At 41.9% G+C, this 22,186-nt stretch overlaps 1 protein-coding gene across 3 annotated transcripts in view; it reads left to right on the top strand.

Annotated features, from left to right (window-relative positions):
- ppp3ccb (protein phosphatase 3, catalytic subunit, gamma isozyme, b) overlaps positions 1 to 22,186 on the top strand; it is a 46,100-nt gene that overhangs the window by 18,579 nt on the left and 5,335 nt on the right. For 2 of the 3 annotated variants that reach the window (XM_061734562.1, XM_061734561.1), the window contains exons 3-13: positions 1,157 to 1,281; positions 4,338 to 4,449; positions 4,543 to 4,688; positions 7,957 to 8,096; positions 9,720 to 9,797; positions 9,902 to 9,996; positions 10,100 to 10,225; positions 12,000 to 12,077; positions 14,450 to 14,534; positions 16,342 to 16,439; positions 21,705 to 21,731. In XM_061734562.1, the coding sequence (XP_061590546.1) occupies positions 1,157 to 1,281; positions 4,338 to 4,449; positions 4,543 to 4,688; positions 7,957 to 8,096; positions 9,720 to 9,797; positions 9,902 to 9,996; positions 10,100 to 10,225; positions 12,000 to 12,077; positions 14,450 to 14,534; positions 16,342 to 16,439; positions 21,705 to 21,731 (1,110 nt within the window). The remainder of the gene's footprint in view (positions 1 to 1,156; positions 1,282 to 4,337; positions 4,450 to 4,542; positions 4,689 to 7,956; positions 8,097 to 9,719; positions 9,798 to 9,901; positions 9,997 to 10,099; positions 10,226 to 11,999; positions 12,078 to 14,449; positions 14,535 to 16,341; positions 16,440 to 21,704; positions 21,732 to 22,186) is intronic. The other variant, XM_061734563.1, reaches the window with a different exon arrangement.

Below are 22,186 nucleotides of genomic sequence, written 5' to 3' on the forward strand. Positions count from 1 at the left end.
TGCCTTTTTCGCAAACGATTCCCTTATTGATTCCAGTGGGCGCGAATGACGTCACCAAGCACGTTGCGCAACGTGCGCATTCGCACCCAGCAGGAAAACACGGGGCCAAAGCGGCATAAACGCTCTAAAGTTTGGTTACATTTTACCAAAAAGGATGACAACAGGGCGACAATACTTGCAATGTGGACATTTCAACAAAGGGGGGAAACTGTTAGGACTCGGCCAGCTGATGCGCTGGGAGCGCGGAGTCAGCCGGTGTGTGGTAAGGCTGATTTATGGTTCCGTGTTACACCAACGCAGAGCCTACGCCGTAGGGTACGCGGCGACACGCACCGTACGGTGCGCGTCCCCGCGTACCCTACGCCGTAGGCTCTGCGTCGATTTAACGCGGAACCATAAATCATGCTTTAGAAGAGCTGCGCCACGCGGACGTGCCGGGCGCTGCGGCGGACAGCGGAGCTCCTGACACAGCTGCAGTTCATCAGCTCATCTATGGAGAAGTTAAAGAGCATCTACCGCTAGATTCTCCTTTCATCAAGGCAGGGAAGAGTATGACCCAGGCCAGAATAGATGAATGTTACCAGCAGTGACTAAGTTTGTGGTGTTGAACATGTTACTGGACATTCTTGTGTAATTGCCACAAAATAATTTGTTGTTTTTAGTTAATTTCTACAGAAGAGTATTTATTTTATTATTATTATTTTATATTAAATACATATTTTACTGTATATTACAAATCATTTTGTGGGGACCCCTGGCACCATTGAGGAGCCCAAGGCTGGGGGCATCTTAAGACCTCACTTATATTTTTTTTGTTCAAAGATATAAAAGTTTTATATATTTGAACAAAAAAGATCAGAGTAACAAAGAAATTGAAACAAAGAAACAATTTTAATCGATAAAGAATCGAATCGTTAAGCAGAATCGAAAATGGAATCGGAATCGAAAACATCTTATCAATTCCCATCCCTGGTGCTCATGGGAAATGTAGTTCTTTCTGGTAAAGCACTACCGCTTTTGTCCAAAGGAGCCGCCAAACTCAACAAAAGCTGAAAGTTACGTTGTGCTGCTTTAAATAGATGATATTTATTGTTAGTCAGATGAAGAATTCTTATCTAATTCTCCTTTCTGGTGTTGTGTGTGTGTGTCCTTCCAGTGTGTGGGGACGTCCATGGCCAGTTCTTTGACCTGATGAAGCTGTTTGAGGTGGGGGGGTCCCCGAGCAGCACCCGCTACCTGTTCCTCGGAGACTACGTGGACCGAGGGTACTTCAGCATCGAGGTAAGCCTTCGTAGGAGTTTGTCTGTCTGGGATAAAGTAAATAACAACCAGAGAGCTTCTGTCTCGGGATTGCGTGGACTTGTTTGTGGAGTTCAGGAGGTTTGGGAGGTGTTTGTTTAGACTTGTGGAGCTGCTGAAATCCTCATATGAACTTGGTGGCATCTTTAAATAGTTGAAAGAAATGAAAGAAAGTGTTGTGGGCCTGCTCGGCCCAACTGCCGGCCTCTTTTCCCCCACCCAAACACAAACACACACCTCAGACGGAGCCCCAGGGCCCGGTTAGTTGGCTCCGGCCAATCAGCTGGCAGGACCGCTTGTTTGAACGCTGGGCTGCCAGTGTTTTTATTGGCTGCCGCGGGGCTTCCTTGTTCAGGATTACTGGACATCCTGGAGCTCTTCCTGGCTGAACCTAACATGTGTTTGTCCAGTGACGCATTTAGATAGTTTGGAGCAGCTGAGGAACCGCTCACCAGACGGAGAGAAGAATACTGGACCGAAATATTTAATATTTAAAGACACAGACACGGACAGTTTATACTGCTCATGAGTCACGGTTTCAGCGGGCCTGGTTTCTCCCTCTTCCGGGCTAAAACCGAGTCGTTTCCCCCCCTCAGCCTCACACAGATCAACTTAGGGGATTTTTGTGAGATTTTGCATAAGCACGAGTTTGTGGGTGATCTCACTCTTGCTAACTTTGAGCTCTGTGGGTAATTTCGTTCCTTCGTTCATATATTACAAGAAGAAAAGATAATAGAAACAAATACAGGTGGGCATTCCACCACATAAAGAAAAAAAAACACATCAAAACACATCCATTTCAGTTACATGTTGGAAAAGGAGTGGGAGGAAGTATAAACTTATTTAATCCCACCCCCTTTCCACAACTAAACATAAATTATATGTCTGTATTTACTTTTTATACTATACACTAATTTGTATAAATAAATATATCATTTTTACAAAATAACCTGTTTAATACCAGATGTAAGCTCTATCATAAATATAATATAACTATGATATAAATATAATACGTATATCTAAGTATATAATCATACAAAGACAACATGATAAATAGCAGAACACACACAGCTGCTGATCTTTAAACACAGTCTTCACTTTTATACCTCAAATAAACCATTTCTTTATATTTCTTCTTAAATTGTTTTATGTTTGTACATTCTTTTATTAACTCCAAATTCAAACCATTCCACAGTTTAATTCCACAAACTGATACACAAAAACTGTTGTACGCACAAATAAAGATTTGAAGTTTAGGTTTCCCCTTAAATTCCAACCCCCTCCCCTCCCAATAAATAATTTCTGAATGTTTATCCGGTAGCGAATGATTTTTGGCTTTAAACATTACTGGTGCAGATTGAAATGCCACTAGATCCATGAGTTTTAGTACTTTAGACTGTAGGAATAGTGAGTTAGTGTGATCTCCATATCCAGCCTTATGAATGTATCGTATTGTTCTCTTTTGAAGTATTGAGTAATGAATGTAACCTGGTAATCCGGCCGGCGTTCACCTGTTGAAGCTGTCGGTACTCTGGACCTCTGCACCTTTTATCAGCAACGGAGACTCCTCCTTCCTCCTGACGTGTCCGATCAGAGAACCATCACCGTGGATGACACGTTTGTCTACAACATACGCTGGAAGTTTTTTTTGGTTAACGGGGGAAGGTTTGGTTGAGTTGGAGAGATGAACATTTCAGATTTTATTTGTTTTTCTCCCAGAAAGACCTGGAGCAGTTTTAGTTTTCAGAAACACTTCTGAGCTCCATGGGATGAAATGCAGTCGTGCATCCTGGCAGCTCAAGATACACAGCAACACACAACCTTATCTTTCAGCAGGCTGTTTATTTAACAAAACACTTAAAGCAGCGTGGGACGTTAGTGGATGTTTCCTTCTACGAGGCTCTCTGAAGGTCGACCAGGTCCAGGTCTGGACTCTGACCAAGTCATTCCAAAACCCCCTCCTTTTAGTTTCCATTATTCTCATGTGGATTTGCTGCTGCACCTTAGATGATCATCACATTGTATGAATACGCTCCAGCCAGCTTCCATACTAACCGTGCTGGTTGTGCTTAGGACTGGGGATCGATTCAAATGTCAAGAATCTATCCGATTCTTAAGATTCAGAATTGATTATCAAGATTTGATTTGATCCGATTCGATTCCGATATTGATTTGGGTTAGTGTTATTAAAACTGTTTTTTGAGCTGCTGCATGAATTATATGACTGTAGTTATGCAACATATTAATACTGTTATTATATTGAGATTCAACAGCAAGTATTGGCAGCTAATGCTGCTGTAAGGACCAATCAGCTCCCAGAATGCTGATAGAACTGCTTTCAGAAACATTGTGGGTCAGAATTACCAAACAGATCCAGGGAGGAAACAGATGGCTGAAATCGGTTTTATTTTTTCCCACATTCCGTTTTTATTTGTTCCATTTTCGGTCTATTTTGGTTTTTAATTTTTGAGCATTTGGTCTTTAGCATTTTTTGCAAATTTAACCCCAAAACAGTATATAAAGTAATGAAATATAGACAATTTATGCAACTATAACCTAACACTTTAATGTTTTCATACCTTTAAACATATTTAAAGGCAAAAACATGGCACCAGTTATTCTCCTGTCCAACAAAACATTACTTTTTTGGGGATAAACAAAAAAATAATAATATAATAATAATAAAAAATAAAAGTTGTAATGTAATGATGAAAAAAAAATACATAAATAAATAAAAAAAATAAAATAAATAAAAAAATAGATCTTTAGACATATGAATCGATTTTTAGGAATTAATATGAGAATCGATTTAGAATTGGGAAATTGATTTTTTCAACACAGGCCTAGTTGTGCTGTCATGACCGTTGACATTTAACATCCTGGGTGAGGCTTGTAGGCTCTGGGATTTGTAGTTCTGTAAGACTATTGCTGATGTTTTTGATTCGTAGAGACTTTGAGAGAAGCTGCTGAGCTGCAGGTGAGTCTGCAGCAGCGTTGTGCGTCAGGATTAACCCTCCTCTCCTGTGTGTGTGTCTCAGTGTGTACTGTACCTGTGGGCTCTGAAGATAAACTACCCCAACACCCTGTTCCTCCTCAGAGGCAACCACGAGTGCCGACATCTCACAGAGTACTTCACCTTCAAGCAGGAGTGTAAGTGTTCCCGCTCAGTCCAGTCCAGCAATCCCCCGGGACGCAGCGCTGACACTCAGCTGGACGCGCCTGTGTGTTTTGTGTCTCTTCCAGGTAAAATAAAGTACTCTGAGCAGGTGTACGACGCCTGCATGGAGGCGTTCGACTGCCTGCCTCTGGCCGCGCTCCTCAACCAGCAGTTCCTGTGCGTGCACGGTGGCCTGAGCCCTGAAGTCACCTGCCTGGACGACATCAGGAAGGTGAGAAGCCGCCGCTCACACGGCTCTGCAGGACTAGCGGAGCAGCAAAGTAATGCCAGAAGCATAGACATATATACGTAGACGCCCCATCGAGTGCTGAGTCGTACGTCAACGTCGCCGCCATATTGGATGTTCAAGACTGCGCTGTAAATTAATACAAGTAAATGGACTTATTTTCATAAAGCGCCTTTCTACAAAGAAATGTACGTTCTACGTCTCATTTATTCATTCACACACGCACTAATATACTTGGGAAACAGTTAGGCACCAAATATAATATATTTAATTTTCTCACACGGCAAAAATAAGAACTTTGTTGATTCCACATACGAGTAATTCATGTTATATCAGCTATAGAGAACAAGGTAGTGCCGAAAAACAATATATATCCCCCCTCACAAAAATAAAAAAATACAGAAACATATTCTCTCATTAACAAAGCATATTTTACATAAACATTTCAAATTTTTCAATTAACAAAATAACATATTTGAACAATTTTTCAAATTTTTTCAGTTATTTTATTGTCTGAAAAATGGTTCAAATATGTTATTTTGTTATTTGAAAATGTGTTTTATTATATTATATTATATTTGGTGCCTAACTGTTTCCCAAGTATATTAGTGCGTGTGTGAATGAATAAATGAGACGTAAAACGTACATTTCTTTGTAGAAAGGCGCTTTATGAAAATAAGTCCATTTACTTGTATTAGTTTACAGCGCAGTCTTGAACATCCAATATGGCGGCGACGTTGACGTATCGCAGCAGCTCGATGCGGCGTCTACGTATATATGTCTATTGACAGAAGTGGTGAAGTGATGAAAAAGCAGAAGCTCTGCACAGCCGGTTAAACACACACACAGCGTGAAGTTTGCGTGTGTGTGTTGGTAAAGCTTGTGGGAGTACTCGGTCTAGTGGTTATTTCACGTTGGAACCAGAGAGGTTCCTCAAACGGGTTGGCGCACGTCCCGTCTGTCGCTCTCTTTCCGCTACGCTGATAAAAGCTTAAACACACACGGCAGGTTTAGAGGTGGGTGTGGTCAGGTTTTATTAGCGCCGCTGATCAACGCTGCTCTTTGTGATTCACCAGAGCTGAAGACATTTGAATATGTGAAAGATTTCAGCTGTTGTGAAATGTCACCTAATGCTCTTCCTGCTGTAGAAGCTGTGATCTCCGTCACGCTGGTGAGCAGCACTTCTGCAGCCAGCCGTGCCCTCCATATTCATATCCACGTTAGTCCAGGGGCCAGAGCCCAACATTTCACTGGTCAGTACCACTCAAGGTGACCAAACTTATGGTTTTTTTTAAATATTGGTATGATAACCTTCCTGAGTGGCAGCTGGATCAGAGTTATCAGCTCATGAAGTTCAGAAAATTACATTTTAGATGCTGCTGCATATCCTGGTTTAGACTCATGTACAGGATATCTGTCAATGTTTCACCATATTGTCTTTGGTATCATTTTCAAGGAGACCTTTTAAGCATTCATTCAAGCTAAGATGTGAATCTCTCTGACCAACATAGAGGTCACTGCAGCTCTTTAAACTATAAACAACACACATTTTTACACAATTTTCACCTAAATGATATACTATCTTTTATCCCTGTGTCACCTAGGAACAACAGAGACACAAAATACAAAAACTGGAATACTCACAGGACCATAAAGATTCAGAAAATGTATAATATAGCCCTACTATGTTGTTACCGGTCATTGTGAGCGTTAAACTAAAAGAGCATCATTAGGCTCCTGTGAAACTATAACAGCCACTAGGCTAGGTCAAAAACTGGTCTTTATCATCAAATACAGGACATAACAATGAGATAAAGAACCAGCTTAGTTTTATAAACAACATTAGAGACACAAAATACAAAAAATTCAAAAACTGGAATACTCACAGGACCATAAGGATTCAGGAAATGTATCATATACCCAATTTAGAATCATCAATGAACCTGAAGGGGGTGGGTAAGATCATGAGCTGATAACTCTGATCCAGCTGCCACTCAGGAAGGTTATTATACCAGAATATCATCTATAGTCATGGATATTTTCAAAAATCATAAGTAAGTTTGGTCACCTTGAGTGGTGCTGATATCTGGTCTGGAACATGGACTAGTAGTTGAAGGCGAGGCGGTGAAGATCAGGGAGCTCAAAGTTACCGGCACTCCTAAACCTGGTGTAAGGGGACAGTGAGGTGGATTATGGGGAGTGTTGAAGGCGACCAGGGGGAGTTTGTGATTACTTCTTTGGCACACTGGGAGCCGGTGGAGCTGCTGCATGATGGTGCAATGATGGGGTTCTTGCTATGACCCGGGCAGCGTTATGGGCCAGTGGGAGCTTGTGGAGGAACTTTTGGGGGAGACCAAAGATGAGAGAGTTGTAGCAATCGATGCAGGAGGGGGACAAGACAGTGGACAATGATGGAGGTAGTGTGGACAGTGACTGCGTTTCCATGCATCAATAACCCTTTTAAAACCTGAATATTGGCAATAACCCGGATTTGCACGGCCATGAAAACACCAATAACCCCTTTGAATAACCAGAATTTGCTCATATTGGGGTTTTTAAAAACCCGAATATGAACCCTGGGTTACTCCTTTTAAAACCTGAATATTGGGTCATGTAAACACCAAACGGAATATCCCCATCAAACGGAACAGGAATTTGTTTTCTGCACATGCTCTGTTCACAAGGAATCCTGGTCTTTTGAGTCCAGGAAGTTCTTATAAACACGGAGAAACCAAGACCAGGAGGAGACTAATCACTTCATAAATGTAATGAAGGATATGAACATTTCTGCATTTGTAGACGGCAGAAAATACCGGGATAGCGGGTTTTACAAGAAGGTGAGAGAAAAATTAGCGTGAAGCAGCATTTGTTTTGAATTTGGATACAGGAAGAAGAAGTGGAAATGCCGGTAATTGCGTCATGACGTTCTCCCAAATGATGAATTACCATGTAAATGGAATATTCCCAATGTTTCAGTAACCAGAATATTAGCAAGCTGAATTTTGACTGCATGTAAAAGTAGTCAGTGAGGGAGGGGCGGCAGTTGGTTTATGTTAGGAAGGTGGAGGTGAGGAGACCTGGGGATGAATGACTCTTCACCGGAGGAGCTGTCAGTGATGAAGCTGAGTTGTGCACATCACGACGCAGCTTCAGACAGAGAACTTTGGCCCATTGGGAGGATTTTTGAGACTCTAGAGGTAGGAATGATTGAATTGTGCTGAGTTTCACGTGTTTTGCTGTTGCCTCTGTGCAGCTGGACCGGTTTAAGGAACCCCCTGCGTTCGGGCCCATGTGTGACCTGCTGTGGTCGGACCCGGGAGAGGACTACGGCTCGGAGAAGACCCAGGAACACTTCTGCCACAACAGCGTCCGAGGCTGCTCTTATTTCTACAGGTACGGTTCCCCGCGCAGCGTGAGCCGCTCCACTTCATGGCCGGCAGACGAGCAGCAGCCGGCTCGCTAATCTGAGCTGATTAAAGCTTTCACAAACAATGGCTTATCTCTGGATAAGTGACTGCTGCCTAAATCCGCTCTCACACAGATACTGAAAATAAATATTAGCATTCTCTGGCCTGTCTTGATATTTGCTCTGAATATGCTGTGTTGACACCAGGGTGCGGTCACAGCGCTGCTGCTTGCTCAGATTCAGTTAGTTTCAGGAACATGGATGTGTTGGTGATCACGCCGACACCCGATCATACGGCAGCAGCTGATCCATTTATGTCTTACGAAGATGTGACACAAACGCATCCGAAAATGCGTCTTTCAATACAGCAGAGGAAAGTTGACAAATGAAAACATTCAAAAGTTATTGTTCTCTTAAATGTCACCTGCTTGTCGGTCGAGTGGACCAGCATGTCCACTGTGAACCGGGTCTCCAGAAGGAGCCTTTAAAGATCTCAGTCCCTTTCCCCCCACATATGAACACACCAGGGGCCTCATTTATAAAAGAGTGTGTAGGAGTCATACTAAAAGTGTACGTGTGCTCAAAATCCAAAAATGGCGTCCACACAAAAAATCCTGATTTATAAAACCGTGTGCACGCACATTTGCACGCAATGTTCGCCTTATAAATCACAGTCCAGCTGGAAGGTTGCGCAGGTGAATTCGCCTCATACCCTGCCCTCTACACGCCCACTTCATACCATAAATGGTCAATGCAAAGAAGCACCGCGGACACGCCGTGTAGGTAGGATGATTTGACAGATGAAAATACCCCGTCAGACACGCTTCCACATAGACATGTATCTATGTGGAAGCGTGATCTGACGTTTTTTCTTCCGCCGAAGCGTCGTACACATAGATCTATGTGAAGCACATTCTGACTTCCTGCTGTTAAATCGTCTATTTGCATGAAAAAACCCTTTGAAAAAACAGAAACTGAGATAAAAGAAACGGGGCTCGTACGGTAGTATTTTCTGCCAAGGTAGGACCGCTGGGCAGAACACCGGCTTGGGTGTACATGGATCTATAAGTCTGATATGTGATGACATTAAAAGTATGACATGAATCTGGCTTCATTTCACCACCTCACCGCCTGCGTCGCCAGTTCCCCATATCTTCAAAATGTTCCTACGTGAGGGTCAGGGTTGGCTTAAAGATACACACATTTTTCGGTTAGTTTTATTTTTTTAAATCCCAGCCTTTGCGTAGAAGGTGGCTTGTGCATCTTTCACGCCCTGTTTTGTGCAGAAGCAAGCTTTATAGATGAGGCCCCTGGTCATCTTCATTCACCTTTTGACCCCCAGACCCCCCCCTCCTCCCCCAGCCCCGGGTTTTAACACGTTCTTAAACGAGTGAGCATCTCTGGGAGGATCAGATACGAAGATTCGCCCTTATAGACTTTAATGGATCCCTTGCATTGCCTTTAATACTCTGGTGTAAGTAGAAGTTGGCGGCCGCCGGGTGGCCAGGCCGGCGAGCCGTGAGAGGAAGCAGCTTCTGAGCATCAGCGAGCAGATGCTCACCAGCCTCTTCTCCGGCTCAGCGTCTCTGATCTCTGCTTGTGTGTTTCAGTTACCCGGCGGTATGCGACTTCCTGATGAACAATAACCTGCTGTCTGTAATACGAGCACACGAAGCCCAGGACGCAGGGTGAGTGACATCTGTCGCCGTGATTTCCCTGGCCGCTTAAACCGCCGTCCCCACCGTGTGTGACTCCTGTCATCACTGACGCGTGTTCTCTCTGCGCTCGCCAGGTATCGAATGTACAGGAAAAGTCAGACGACAGGTTTCCCGTCTTTAATTACAATCTTCTCTGCCCCCAACTACCTGGACGTGTACAACAATAAAGGTAGGAGATGGATGGAAACCATGACAACTGGTTGGAGACCTTGAGTGCTTGGCAACAGGACCTGGAGATGTTGACGAGTGTGTGTGTGTGTGTGTGTCCTCAGCGGCGGTGCTGAAATACGAGAACAATGTGATGAACATTCGGCAGTTCAACTGCTCCCCCCACCCCTACTGGCTGCCCAACTTCATGGACGTCTTCACCTGGTCCCTGCCCTTCGTCGGAGAGAAAGGTGACTGTTTCATTTCAGTATTATCATGTGACGTCCGCAAATTTCTCAGGCAGAAAGGGGTTTCAGCCCTCAATCTTTCCTCATTCCTTCCTTCCTTCTTCCTTCCTTCTTCCTTCTCTTCACTCTTCTGTCTTTTTTCCACCCATCCTGTCTGTATGCCTTTTATTTATGCCTGCCTCATTCCTTCCTTTCCTCCTTATGTCCCCGTCTGCCTCCTTTACTTCCATGTCCCTTCCTCCTTTCATGCTTTTTTTCATCCATTTTTCCTCCCTTTTTTGCCTCATTCCTTTCTTCTTACCTTTCCATTCCTCCGTTCTACCTTCTTCTTGCGTGCCTGACATTATTTCTTCCCATTTTTCCTCCATCCTGCACGTTTGCGTCGTTCTTTTTCTTCCTTCCTTTCTGCATTTTTCTTTCCTTCTTTTATTCCAGCTTTCCTTTCCTTCTGCATCATTTATTATTTGTTTTCTTCCTTCTTAACGGTTCAGCTTTTTTCCTTTCATTCCTGTCTGCATCCTTCCTTCCTTCCTGCCTACTTCCTCCTTTCCTTTCTGTCTGTCTCTTTCCTTCCTCCCTGTCATCTTCCCTCTTTCTTTCCTCCCTGTCATCATCCCTCTTTCCTTCTTCCCTCTTTCCTTCCTCCCTGTCATCCTCCCTTCTTTCCTTCCTCCCTGTCATCCTCCCTTCTTTCCTTCCTCCCTGTCATCCTCCCTTCTTTCCTTCCTCCCTGTCATCCTCCCTTCTTTCCTTCCTCCCTGTCATCCTCCCCTCTTTCCTTCCTCCCTGTCATCTTCTCTCTTTCCTTCCTCCCTGTCATCTTCTCTCTTTCCTTCCTCCCTGTCATCCTCCCTTCTTTTCTTCCTCCCTGTCATCCTCCCTTCTTTCCTTCCTCCCTGTCCTCCTCCCTTCTTTCCTTCCTCCCTGTCATCTTCCCTCTTTCCTTCCTCCCTGTCCTCCTCCCTTCTTTCCTTCCTCCCTGTCATCTTCTCTCTTTCCTTCCTCCCTGTCATCCTCCCTTCTTTCCTTCCTCCCTGTCCTCCTCCCTTCTTTCCTTCCTCCCTGTCATCTTCTCTCCTTCCTTTCTCCCTGTCATCCTCCCTTCTTTCCTTCCTCCCTGTCATCCTCCCTTCTTTCCTTCCTCCCTGTCATCCTCCCTTCTTTCCTTCCTCCCTGTCATCCTCCCTTCTTTCCTTCCTCCCTGTCATCCTCCCTTATTTCCTTCCTCCCTGTCATCCTCCCTTCTTTCCTTCCTCCCTGTCATCCTCCCTTCTTTCCTTTCTCCCTGTCATCCTCCCTTCTTTCCTTCCTCCCTGTCATCTTTTCATTTCATTTATTCCATTCATGGTATATATGTATAATAATGTTGTACAAAATGAAGTACACATTATCACCATGAAAGAAAAGGAGCAGGAAGAAGAAAACTTATGATACTTGCCCCTCTCTGTTAATACCATTACATTGACTTACTGAACACCAACCTATCTATACATATATTTATAAAAAGAAAACAAACAAAAATACCACTCTTCTATCTATTTTTTTCTCTTTCTCCTTCTTCTTTTTTGTAGGCACTTATATTTTCTTTTTTAAACATGTTCTTAAGCTCTTTTCTGTAGCACAAACAGACACAAACATCTTCCCTCCCTGGACGGACCTGCGTGTCGGTCCAGCTGCTGCTCATGCGGAGCGTCCAGATGTTCAGCGTCTGAGTCGGGTGTCTGCTTGAAGGCGTTGTGGGTAACGACGTCCCTCTGCTGGGTTTGTGTCTCCACAGTGACGGAGATGCTGGTGAACGTGCTGAACATCTGCTCCGACGACGAGCTGATGTCTGAAGGCGACGACACTTGTGAGGGTGAGACAACCTCTCATCTTCAACATGCACCCGTCGAGCCCTGAGAGCCGCCGCTTTGCCACGTTCATGCTTTTGTTCAGGCGTCGTTATCAGAACCTCTTCATCAGAACCTCTTCATCAGACCTCTGGAACTGCCGTGCTCTGCCGACCGGCATCTTCACACCTTTATTTTTACTGTTTTTGTCCTGTAGCTCAGCAGCTATCCACGTCTTTCACTTATGAAAGCATCTTTCTTTTGGCCCGTGCTGTAAGACGACATCTTGTTGTTGAGTTAGCTCGTAATTAGGGCTGAAACGATTCCTCGAATAATTCGATTACAAAAAATGGTGGAGGAATTTTCTCTGCCTCGAGAAATTATTTCGTTTCTCCAGCTCAAAACAGGTATTTCGCCCGGACTACATTTAATGCGGCACAACACGCTGACGCCGCGCACGTAAAGGAGGAAGAAAGAGGAGGATATGTTTGGTTTTAGTAACATGCCGTGCTCAGGCGGGAGACACATGTAGCTCAGTGCTTAACTTTTATTTTCAATCCACTCTATATTCTTCTGGTCCGTTCTCCTATATGTTCCCCCTCTAACCCGGTACATACATAGATTCCTCTAAACATCTGTTCCTGCTACAGTTTTAACTAAAAGAAAATGTGCTCCAATACAGCAGGGCTCATAATTTTATTTTGAACACTGCCAAAACTCAAAATCTTAACGAATTTAACTTAAAACTTAACTAGAACTTAAAATAATGTGCTTGACACAAATGAAAGTTGAATTGAAACACGTGGGAAAAACACCTAACCTTTTAAGTGATGTGTGTTATCAGGTGTAATGGCATTTTTAGGTTAGAAATAAGAACATTTCTTGGTAAGACCCTTAGTTTTTTGAGTGAAGGCAGTGAATTTGGTCGACTGGTGTAAGTTCAGGGTTTTTAAATGAACAGCCATGAACCTACTGGATTATATAATTTAGTCTTAGTAATGTCAATTAACATCTAATTAACATCTAACTAATATTATGTATATATTTATAATTGCTCTTTAACTAAACAAAAATATGTTTTATCCGATTTCTCGATTAATCAATGGAATTTTCAGTAGAATACTGGATTACTAAATTATTGGATATCTGCAGCCCTGGCTGTTTAGGACACATGAAAGACTAAACGTGAGCCAAGTGGCCCCCCTGCTGCTGTCAGTCCGGCCCACGTCCCCGCCGGCTGCTGTCACTCACTCTGACACGCCCTCACCATCACGCTGCAGGGGGGCAGCTGGGTCCAGTTGTCAGTCTAATCTCTTCTTTTTATTTACTGAAGTCCCCGCGTGAAGTCCCCTGCATGTTCTCCTGCTCTCGTGTTCACACCAGTGTTGGTGAACCCGTTTCATGTCATGACGGTTGTAGTTTAAAGTTTAAGCCTGTCTGCAACCTTCCTAAACAAACGAAAAGGAGCCAGTAAAACCATGAGGTGAAGTGTGCGTTGGTGGACACTTGTGGCTCAGTGTTAGACGGCTCTAGGACGGGCTGATTACTGATTACTGGCACGTCGACGTGGTGAGCTGAGGTGGGTGTTTTTGACACAGGAAGTGAAACCCGGTAGCAAGTGGCAACGGAGCGTTCGCTGCTGGGGCGACTCATGATCGCGCAGGGGCTCTGCTGCTGCTGGACAGACGAGGCTTTCTGAGCCTCCGTGACATTCATACAATACAGGACTGTCCCAGAAAATTCTGTGATAAAGTCCTTTTATTTTCTGTAATGCAATTTAAAAAAAAAAAAAAAAAAAAAAAAAAAAAAAAATGTCATCCATTCTGGATTCATTACAAATCAACTGAAATATTGCAGGCCTTTTATTATTTTAATATTGCTGATTATGCCTTACAGTTTAAGATTAAGATTCCCGGAATATTCTAATTTTTTGAGATAGGATATTTGAGTTTTCTTAAGCTGTAAACCATGATCAGCAATATTAAAATAATAAAAGGCTTGCAATATTTCAGTTGATTTGATCTGATTTGATTTGATATATATTTATTTATTTATTTATTTTTCAGTTTAATTTGTATTTGCAATCTTCTTATTTTCACAGTTCTTCTGTAGCTGCATGATTTTAGTTGCACATTTCTTTCATTTCCATGAATGACGAATGCTTTGTTTCTTACAGAAATAGAGATATGTTACTTCCTGAGCTCTCACTTTGTTTTCACTTTGCCTGACTTTATTAATGCAGGATTAACATTTCTGTGGTTTTATTCCCCCTATTTTGAAACGTTTTGTACACTAATCAGTTTCAGTTCAGGGATTAATAAAGTATGTAGAACTGAATAATCTCATGCAACGCTTGGATCTTGGTTTATTTTTTGACCTCTCGTCGTTTCCTCTCCAGGTGGCACTCCAGCCGTCAGGAAGGAGGTGATCAGAAACAAGATCCGAGCAATTGGAAAGATGGCCCGTGTCTTCTCGGTGCTCAGGTGAGCTTTCACGTGAAAAATTATGGAAGTCAGCAGTGATGACAGCAGCCCGGCAACCTTTTAGATACAGATGTGTTGCCTCAAAGCAGTAAATTAGGTTATTGGACAGAAAATACGGCTTCAGTCAGTTCAGACAGTTCTCTGTTTTTGCTCCACTTTATTTAAGGCTAATGACTTTTTCCTTGATTTACACGTGTCCTCCTTTAATCCTGCAGAACTGTGTCAGAATAATTTGTCCTTAAATTATGTCTATTCCTGTTCTGAAGTGGGTTATTTCAGATGGATTCTTTTTGGTGAATTGATGGCGTCTGGCTGATTAACTCTGGCGCCGCACGACAGTCATCTGTCGCAGCGTTCTTGCAGAAACAATAGTTTTAAGATGCAGTTCAGTGTTCAGGAACTTCTTTCTTCGTTGCAAGTCACCTGAAACGCTGGTGTGAAGCGGACGATTGTGAGCACCAGACACACCAGGGCTGAGAAGCCACAAATAGTCATGTTCTGGGTATGGGTCTCTGGAAAGCGTCTAGAGACAACTCTGTTGTATTAGACGCTATATAAATAAAATTGAATTGAATTGAAATAAAAACGTTTGATGGATAATCATAGGGGTGTAACGATACACTAATCTCATGATACAGTACGATACACGATATTGAAGTCACGATAACGATACGATACGATATTATAGCAGTATTTTTTTAACAACCTTGAATGAGGACTGGAAAAAATTGTCTTTTATTTGAAAGACACAAAATACAAAACAATACTGTGCGTTTGCCCTATTGTTCCAGTTTGTAATGCTTTATAACTGTTTAAGTTTTAAAGAGAAAGCCAGGCCAACCATTTTCCACAAACTGAAGATGCATAATGCAAACCTGACATTTACTTTTAGTTCAGTTTATACAAGTACAAATATTTAGCCACAAACTGAATAGTTTTTCTCATGTATGATTTGACTTTTTTCTTTTCCAGAAATTTAACAACTAAAATTTAATAATTAGATAAAAGTAAATAAATACATACAATTTTACATCATAAAAAGATTGATTCATGCTCACCTTATAAGTGTAAGAGGAGATTTATTTTTGTTAAGAAGGTTATTTTGGTAATTCAGGGTTGATTATTTTATAAATATATTCTTTATATTCTGATGTAAATCAGGGACTATAATGACACTAGTCAGTTTATCTGTAGTGATTAGTCTGTTTTAGATTGGGCGGAGTGATACGCCACAGTACGGCACTAGGTGCTGTGTTGATGTTCTAAAATCCTACACTGTTGAGGGACATTAAAGTACACTGGAACTCAGCAGAAGTTGTCCCCGTGTTTATCCTACTCACCACCCCAAAAAGGTTTAATTTAATAAGGTAAGGCTTAACTCTACACCAGCCTTACATAAGTAAAAGTTCAGAGCTCAAAACCCTGCAAGAGTCCTGTGATCGGGACCAAAACTGTACTAGTTTCTTCTGAGCGGAGGAAGATTTTGGTCCGCGGGTCGAGTCGCGGTCGGATGTGCGTTACTAGTCAACACAATAGATTAATATTAATAACCCAATATCGCGATACACTTTGTCACCTCCACAACACGTATTGTGACGTTTTTGTACCGTGAAATTTCGTGGCACGATATATTGTTCCACCCCTACTACTTTCCCTGTAAAGTGTCCTTAGATGACCCTTGTGTGAGTTAGAGAAGTGTAAGCGTCTCTGCTGAAAGGTCTGCATCAGAGGGATGCAGAGGGAGGCCTGTCTGGGGGTTTCTGTGTTCAGCCCGGATGCTGAGCCGTGTGCGTTTGTGTTTCCTCAGGGAGGAGAACGAGAGCGTGCTGCAGCTGAAGGGGCTGACTCCCACGGGAACGCTGCCTATGGGAGTTCTGTCCGGAGGACGCCAGACGCTGCAGAGCGGTGAGTGTGAACGCATCCCAGCAGACGCTAACCCGGAGTCCAGCTGACACTAACCGCCCCCCGTCCTCCTGCCTGCACTCACACCCCGACACTAACGCTGACGACCTGCCCCCGCCCCCCCACCAACGCTGCAGCGCACGGCGGCGAGCCGTTAGCTGGCCAAGGAGCAATCTGGTCTCAGATCTGCACCTTGCTGCCTTGAAAAGACAAAGAGCTCGTAGAGAGAAGAGCCAACGTAGTCCATGTTCCAGGCCAGATATCAGCACCACTCAAGGTGACCAAACTTACTTATGATTTTTTTTAAAGATCCATGTCTATAGATGATATTCTGCTATGATAACCTTCCTGAGTGGCAGCTGGATCAGAGTTATCAGCTCATGAAGTTCAGAAAATTACACTTTAGATGCTGGTGCATATCCTGGTTTAGACTCATGTACAGGAAATCTGTCAATGTTTCACTATATTGTCTTTGGTATCATTTTAAGCATTCATTCAAGCTAAGATGTGAATCTTTCTGACCAACATAGAGGTCACTGCAGCTCTTTAAACTATAAACAACACATATTTTTAACACAATTTTCGCCTAAATGATATACTATCTTTTAGCCCTGTGTCATCTAGGAACAACAGAGACACAAAATACAAAAACTGGAATACTCACAGGACCATAAGGATTCAGTAAATGTATAATATACACCTACTATATCATTGTTACAGGTCATTCTGAGCCTTAAACTAGAAGAGCATCATTAGGCTCCTATGAAACTATAACAGCCACTAATGTCACAAACTGGTCTTTATCCTGCAAATACACGACATAAAGGACATAACAATGAGATAAGGAACCAGCTTAGTTTTATAAACAACATTAGAGACACAAAATACAAAAAAAAATACAAAAACTGGAATACTCACAGGACCATAAGGATTCAGGAAATGTATAATATACCCAATTTAGAATCATCAATGAACCTGAAGGAGGTGGTAACTTCATGAGCTGATAACTCTGATCCAGCTGCCACTCAGGAAGGTTATCATACCAGAATATCATCTACAGACATGGATCTTTTCAAAAATCATAAGTAAGTTTGGTCACCTTGAGTGGTGCTGATATCTGGTCTGGAACATGGACTAAAACGACGAAAACCCCAAAACCCGCTCAGTTCTTTAAAAGCACCCTGGAACTGAGCGTCAACACGCACGTAAAACAACAAACCAGTTAAAGTCCCCGACGGATCCTCTTTAAACTGAACGTTCACACTATGAGCAGAACCATCAGTGGTCGGCGTCAACCCACAGGGCCGACTCATCACTAGCCATTCATCTGCCTCCAAAACATCGTTCCAAACAGCGTCCGGATGAGAACATGCGTTCCTCTAAAACCTACGTTAAACCTTTGGGTGCTGATGTTTCAGTTCCAGATGTTCCAGCTGCAGTTCCGCGCCGTCAGAGATACAGGATTTAAAACTGAGCGCTGGTAACGAGCCGGATCTCCTTTAGTCTGGGGGGCGTTCATCATTTAATCTAAAGAAAATCTCAGTTCCCATGCCCCCAGGCCGGGTCTTTGGCCACTCCCCCAGCTGTGTTTGAGACGGGAGATTTCAGGTTTCAAGTTCCCCTACGTCCGCCACAGGATCAGGCTTTTATTCATCCTGTCTGGGACCCTGAAGGCCTCGGCCGGTCGGTGTCCGGGCTTGTACCGTACAGAGAGATTTCTCCAGATTCTTTTGACCTCTCTGTAGTAGGGATGGGCTGTATGGACCAAAAAATGTATCACGATCATTTCTGGCATTTATCCCAATAACGATAAAAATGACGATAAAATAATACCAACTCCATCTTTTTAACTATAAATCTATCACCACATTGAGTCTTTGGAGCCCCCAAAACACTGCTCTAAAAGATACTAAATACTACTAAACTACACCAATTACATTAATAACAACCAATTAAATGAGTTATACCTGTACTGCAAAACTGGAATGACTCAGATCCTCCATGTTTGTTACACAAACACGTATCAACGGGAATTTATCCTCATTTCTTTCTTTTTCTTTCTTGCTTTCTTTCTGGCTCATTTCTTTCTTTCTTTCTTTCTGGCTCCTTTCTTTCTTTCTTTCTTTCTTTCTTTCTGGCTCATTTCTTTTCTTTCTTTCTTGCTTTCTTTCTGGCTCATTTCTTTCTTTCTTTCTTTCTGGCTCCTTTCTTTCTTTCTTTCTTTCTTTCTTTCTGGCTCATTTCTTTTCTTTCTTTCTGGCTCATTTCTTTTCTTTCTTTCTTTCTTTCTGGCTCATTTCTTTCTTTCTTTCTGGCTCATTTCTTTTCTTTCTTTCTTTCTTTCTTTCTTTCTTTCTGGCTCATTTCTTTTCTTTTCTTTCTTTCTTTCTGACTCATTTCTTTCTTTCTGACTCATTTCTTTCTTTCTGACTCATTTCTTTCTTTCTGACTCTTTTCTTTCTTTCTGACTCTTTTCTTTCTTTCTGACTCATTTCTTTCTTTCTGGCTCATTTCTTTCTTTCTGGCTCATTTCTTTCTGGCTCATTTCTTTCTTTCCTTCTGGCTCATTTCTTTCTTTCTTTCTGGCTCATTTTCTTTTCTTTCTTTCTGGCTCATTTTCCTTTCTTTCTTTCTGGCTCTTTTCTTTCTTTCTTTCTGGCTCCTTTCTTTCTTTCTTTCTGGCTCATTTCTTTCTTTCTTTCTGGCTCATTTTCTTTTCTTTCTTTCTGGCTCTTTTCTTTTCTTTCTGACTCATTTCTTTCTTTCTGGCTCTTTTCTTTCTTTCTGGCTCATTTCTTTCTTTCTTTCTGGCTCATTTCTTTTCTTTCTTTCTTTCTGGCTCATTTCTTTCTTTCTGACTCCTTTCTTTCTTTCTGGCTCATTTCTTTCTTTCTTTCTGGCTCTTTTCTTTCTTTCTGGCTCATTTCTTTCTTTCTTTCTGGCTCATTTCTTTCTTTCTGGCTCATTTCTTTCTGGTTCATTTCTTTCTTTCTTTCTGGCTCTTTCTTTCTTTCTGGCTCCTTTCTTTCTTTCTTTCTGGCTCATTTTCTTTTCTTTCTTTCTGGCTCATTTCTTTCTTTCTTTCTGGCTCATTTTCTTTTCTTTTCTTTCTGACTCATTTCTTTCTTTCTGGCTCTTTTCTTTCTTTCTGGCTCATTTCTTTCTTTCTTTCTGGCTCTTTCTTTCTTTCTGGCTCATTTCTTTCTTTCTTTCTGGCTCATTTCTTTTCTTTCTTTCTTTCTGGCTCATTTCTTTCTTTCCTTCTGGCTCATTTCTTTCTTTCTTTCTGGCTCATTTTCTTTTCTTTCTTTCTGGCTCATTTTCCTTTCTTTCTTTCTGGCTCTTTTCTTTCTTTCTTTCTGGCTCCTTTCTTTCTTTCTTTCTGGCTCATTTCTTTCTTTCTTTCTGGCTCATTTTCTTTTCTTTCTTTCTGGCTCTTTTCTTTTCTTTCTGACTCATTTCTTTCTTTCTGGCTCTTTTCTTTCTTTCTGGCTCATTTCTTTCTTTCTTTCTGGCTCATTTCTTTTCTTTCTTTCTTTCTGGCTCATTTCTTTCTTTCTGACTCCTTTCTTTCTTTCTGGCTCATTTCTTTCTTTCTTTCTGGCTCTTTTCTTTCTTTCTGGCTCATTTCTTTCTTTCTTTCTGGCTCATTTCTTTCTTTCTGGCTCATTTCTTTCTGGTTCATTTCTTTCTTTCTTTCTGGCTCTTTCTTTCTTTCTGGCTCCTTTCTTTCTTTCTTTCTGGCTCATTTTCTTTTCTTTCTTTCTGGCTCATTTCTTTCTTTCTTTCTGGCTCATTTTCTTTTCTTTTCTTTCTGACTCATTTCTTTCTTTCTGGCTCTTTTCTTTCTTTCTGGCTCATTTCTTTCTTTCTTTCTGGCTCTTTCTTTCTTTCTGGCTCATTTCTTTCTTTCTTTCTGGCTCATTTCTTTTCTTTCTTTCTTTCTGGCTCATTTCTTTCTTTCTTTCTGTCTGGCTCATTTCTTTCTTTCTGGCTCATTTCTTTCTTTCTTTCTGTCTGGCTCATTTCTTTCTTTCTTTCTTTCTGGCTCATTTCTTTCTTTCTTTCTGTCTGGCTCATTTCTTTCTTTCTTTCTGTCTGGCTCATTTCTTTCTTTCTTTCTGTCTGGCTCATTTCTTTCTTTCTTTCTTTCTGGCTCATTTCTTTTCTTTCTTTCTTTCTGGCTCATTTATTTCTTTCTTTCTGTCTGGCTCATTTCTTTCTTTCTGGCTCATTTCTTTCTTTCTTTCTTTCTGGCTCATTTCTTTCTTTCTTTCTTTCTTTCTGTCTGGCTCATTTCTTTCTTTCTGGCTCATTTCTTTCTTTCTTTCTGGCTCATTTCTTTTCTTTCTTTCTGGCTCATTTCTTTCTTTCTTTCTGGCTCATTTCTTTCTTTCTTTCATTCTGGCTCATTTCTTTCTTTCTGGCTCATTTCTTTCTTTCTTTCATTCTGGCTCATTTCTTTCTTTCTTTCAGGCTCATATCTTTCCTTCCTTACTTCCTTCCTTCACGTATGTTGTGCGTGGATTTAACACAGAACCATAAATCTGATATCTGATATATATACAGAAAAATGTCATCAACGGGAATTTATAATTTTTACTGCGAGATGACAAATTCTTACCATGGGGAATTCTTTTGACGGTTTATCGTGAACGGTAAAATATCACCCATTCTGCGGTTTCTCTCACGTCGGTGAACCACCATCCATCCATCTGTACGTTGGAGTCCGTGTCCCTCACAAGATCCTTGTCTCCCCAACCAAGTCACTGACCTGTTGAGTTGACCTGAATAGTTTTTAAGATGGCATTTCCTCTTAATTCCACTTACTTCCTCACAACCTTTGAGCTGCGTTGCTGTTAAAATAAGCTCATAGTTTTTATTGCATGGTCAAAATGTTTCCTTTAAGGCATTTGATATGTTTCATTTTTGAAAGAAACGATAGTGTATAACATGTGCGTAACATTTCACTCAGCTTTTATCCACATTTTTGAGGTTGTAAAACTTGCAGCTCACTTCCTGCTGGAGTCTTTTCAAGGCAGCTGTGATGTTTTATGTCTGTCCACCTGCCCCCAACCCCCCCATGATGATGATGATGATGATGATGATGTTGACCTGTGGGCTGGGGTGGGGGGGTGGTAGGTGTGAGCATTGACTCCCTGTTAACTGACTGACTGATTGCAGTGATGACTGAATGCTCTGATATTTAACCTTCCCACTCTCTCTCCATTGGTTCTGGGCATGGCACTTCTACTCACGCTTACACAGCCACCGTAGAGGCAGAAGAGGCACGAGGTATGCAACCCGTCCGTCCGTCTGTTCGTCTGCGTCTCTGTGTCTGTCTGTGTCTGGAGATTACTCCAAGAGGGTTCACATGTGTTGGGTTAGAGCAGGGGTCGGCAACACAAAATGTTTTACAGCCGTATTGGACCAAAAACACAAAAAACAAATATGTCTGGAGCCGCAAAAAATGAAAAGTCTTGTATCAGCCTTAGAATGAAGACATGCTGGATGTTTCTATATTAGTTATAACTGGGGAAAGATTTATTTTTTCATCATGCACTTCGAGAAAAAAGTCGAAATTTCGAGAAAAAAGTTGAAATGTCAAGATTAATGTTGAAGTACAATCTTGAGAAAAAAGTCAAAATGTCGAGAAAAAAGTTGAAATGGCGAGAAAAAGGTAAAAATTTCAAGAAAAAAATCGAAATGGCGAGATTGAAAAGGAAAGGATAAGGGAAGAAAAAAAGGAA

The sequence above is a fragment of the Cololabis saira genome, chromosome 11, assembly GCF_033807715.1.
Source record: "Cololabis saira isolate AMF1-May2022 chromosome 11, fColSai1.1, whole genome shotgun sequence".
In the NCBI taxonomy this organism is placed as follows: Eukaryota; Metazoa; Chordata; class Actinopteri; order Beloniformes; family Belonidae; genus Cololabis; species Cololabis saira.